Raw genomic sequence first — 2,456 nt, 5'->3', positions numbered from 1 at the left:
GTTTTTGAAAAATCGGCGCTCTAGCGGTTAATAAACAGAACTGCACACATCCCACGGAAGAACATTCCAACCGGAGCTACTTCTCTAAGTTTATGTCTATGGCGATTCACGCAGGTATGTGTTACTCCGCAGCAGTGACGACCCGACCAGGCTACAATAGTCCAAATATAAGTACTTATTATAAGTGTACCGTAGTGATTCGGAATAAGACAAAAACGCAGTATGGAAGATGAATTCATGATGTACTCGCTCATTATATACATTTTGCAAATTTTGAACACAGAAAAAGTTACATAGTGCTGCTTTAAGTTATTATTACTTAATCAAAACAACCCAACTACAGTTTGATTGATATTACTTGGAATGCGCAATAAAAAAACGTGATTTCTGGGGAAAAAAAATTTGAGTTATCGGTTTTTGCAAATGAACTCTTCATATATTAATAACTATTGACCTTTTTAACTATTGTGATGACATTAGCAATCTGTCCAGTTTCTCATATTTGATGCTTTTTCTTTATATGTGAGTGTGATTTGAACTCAAATGACATCCAATAGTCCAGTAACTTCTTTTCAGGTGAAGTTTAATAACAACATTAACTGGAAAAAGTTGCATGGTCAAAAAACTGTATCACTCCAATTTTACATGACAAAAACTAAGAGTCATTGCTGGAAATGATGTCATCATCATTTACAGTATTATAAGAAGCATTAAATTATTTAATTACTATTATTTAACAATTGCGTAATCCACACAATTGTTAATTTCACATCTGTATAAAGAAACAAATAACTTATTGCTCTTACAAATATAATCAAAACTATTTAAAAAATTGTTAATTGAAATAAAGCTGATATACTGTAAATGATGTACTGTATGTTAGAAAAAAAACTTAAATTAGAAATGTTTCCTTGGCAACCTTGTAAAAATGATTTTTCTAAGTTGTAAATAAAACAGAGATTATTGGAGTATGTTTTACTAGAAAATACTATTTCTTAAACGTGTTACTTGCTATTTTTTTTATTATTATTTTCAAAGAAATTGAGTTAAAATGATTTCAAAGTAAATCCTAAACCATTTTTTGTCTAACTTTAATAAGTTGAAGTTTAAGTACTAAAATGACTAAAATACAAACAAATGAAAGCTAAATGTTTAAAAAAGGAAAAAAAAAAACTAAATCTTAAAATAAAATTAAAAAACTGCAGAAACCTCAAACAGAAAACTCCTTGAAAAATTAAAAGTAAAAGCTAATTTTACAAAATACGAATAAACAATGGAATAGTACATAAATAATATGAAAATATCACTGAGCACCACTCACATATTTTAAAATGTAAAAATCACAGTTTGTGAAAATCAGTTTCTTTCTCTCTCCATCTCTCACTAGGTTGGTTGTATGTTTGTGAAGATCTCCCAGCCGAATAAGCGTGCTGAGACCTTGGTGTTTTCTCGTAATGCTGTCATCTCATTGCGGGATGACAAGCTCTGTTTGATGTTCCGTGTCGGGGACTTGAGATCCTCCCACATTGTGGGCGCCAACATGAGAGCCAAACTTATCAAATCCAAACAGACACAGGAGGGTAAGACAGCATTTACCACCCTCACAGGCCTCATCTGCAACATCAGCACCCTCATGTAATATATAAGTGGCGCCACCTGGTGGCTATAGTGTACAATGTTGTGAACATTCTCTTATCAGAACCATTTGTTTCGTTGTCTTTCTCTTTAGGTGAGTTTATTCCACTGGATCAGACGGATATCAGTGTTGGTTTTGAGACGGGGGACGATCGTCTCTTCCTAGTGTCTCCGTTGGTGATCTCTCACGAGATCGATGTCCGCTCTCCGTTCTGGGACATGTCACATTCTCAGCTGGAGAAAGAGGACTTTGAGATTGTTGTCATCTTGGAGGGGATGGTGGAAGCTACAGGTACACTAATACTTCGATATATTATGCGAAATGTGTTGTATTGATTTGTGTTTAGTAATTGATGGATATATTCTGATCTACAGGTATGACCTGTCAGGCACGGAGCTCTTACCTGGCTGAAGAACTGTTGTGGGGTCACAGGTTTAGTCCCATGATGTCGCTGGCCGAGGGATTCTTTGACGTGGATTATGGGTCTTTTCACCACACATTTGAGGTATGTGGTGTAGAATGGGATTTTCTAATTGGTCGATTTGAGGTTCTGCAGTAAAATATCTTGGGTTCCATGAAGAACCTTTAACATCCATGTAACTTTTACATTCCACAAAAGGTTCTTAAAGGGGTCATATGATGTTGCTAAAAAGAACATTATTTTGTGTATTTGGTGTAATGAAATGTGTTTATGCGGTTTAAGGTTAAAAAAACACATCATTTTCCACATACTGTACATTATTGTTTCTCCTCTATGCCCCGCCTTTCTGAAACGCGTCGATTTTTACAAAACTCATCGGTCTGAAAAACGAGGTGTGCT

The 2,456-nt window shown here is 34.9% G+C and overlaps 1 protein-coding gene across 1 annotated transcript in view; it reads left to right on the top strand.

Moving 5' to 3' along the window:
* The window catches only part of LOC107757805 (G protein-activated inward rectifier potassium channel 3-like), a 14,836-nt gene that overhangs the window by 10,541 nt on the left and 1,839 nt on the right, over positions 1-2,456 (top strand). Inside the window, exons 5-7 of the mRNA XM_016575389.1 lie at positions 1,388-1,580; positions 1,730-1,927; positions 2,011-2,141. Of these exons, the coding sequence (XP_016430875.1) occupies positions 1,388-1,580; positions 1,730-1,927; positions 2,011-2,141 (522 nt within the window). The remainder of the gene's footprint in view (positions 1-1,387; positions 1,581-1,729; positions 1,928-2,010; positions 2,142-2,456) is intronic.

The sequence above is a fragment of the Sinocyclocheilus rhinocerous genome, unplaced genomic scaffold, assembly GCF_001515625.1.
Source record: "Sinocyclocheilus rhinocerous isolate Xijiao unplaced genomic scaffold, SAMN03320098_v1.1 scaffold112, whole genome shotgun sequence".
NCBI classification, from domain to species: Eukaryota; Metazoa; Chordata; class Actinopteri; order Cypriniformes; family Cyprinidae; genus Sinocyclocheilus; species Sinocyclocheilus rhinocerous.
This window is presented reverse-complemented; position numbering and strand designations above follow the sequence as displayed.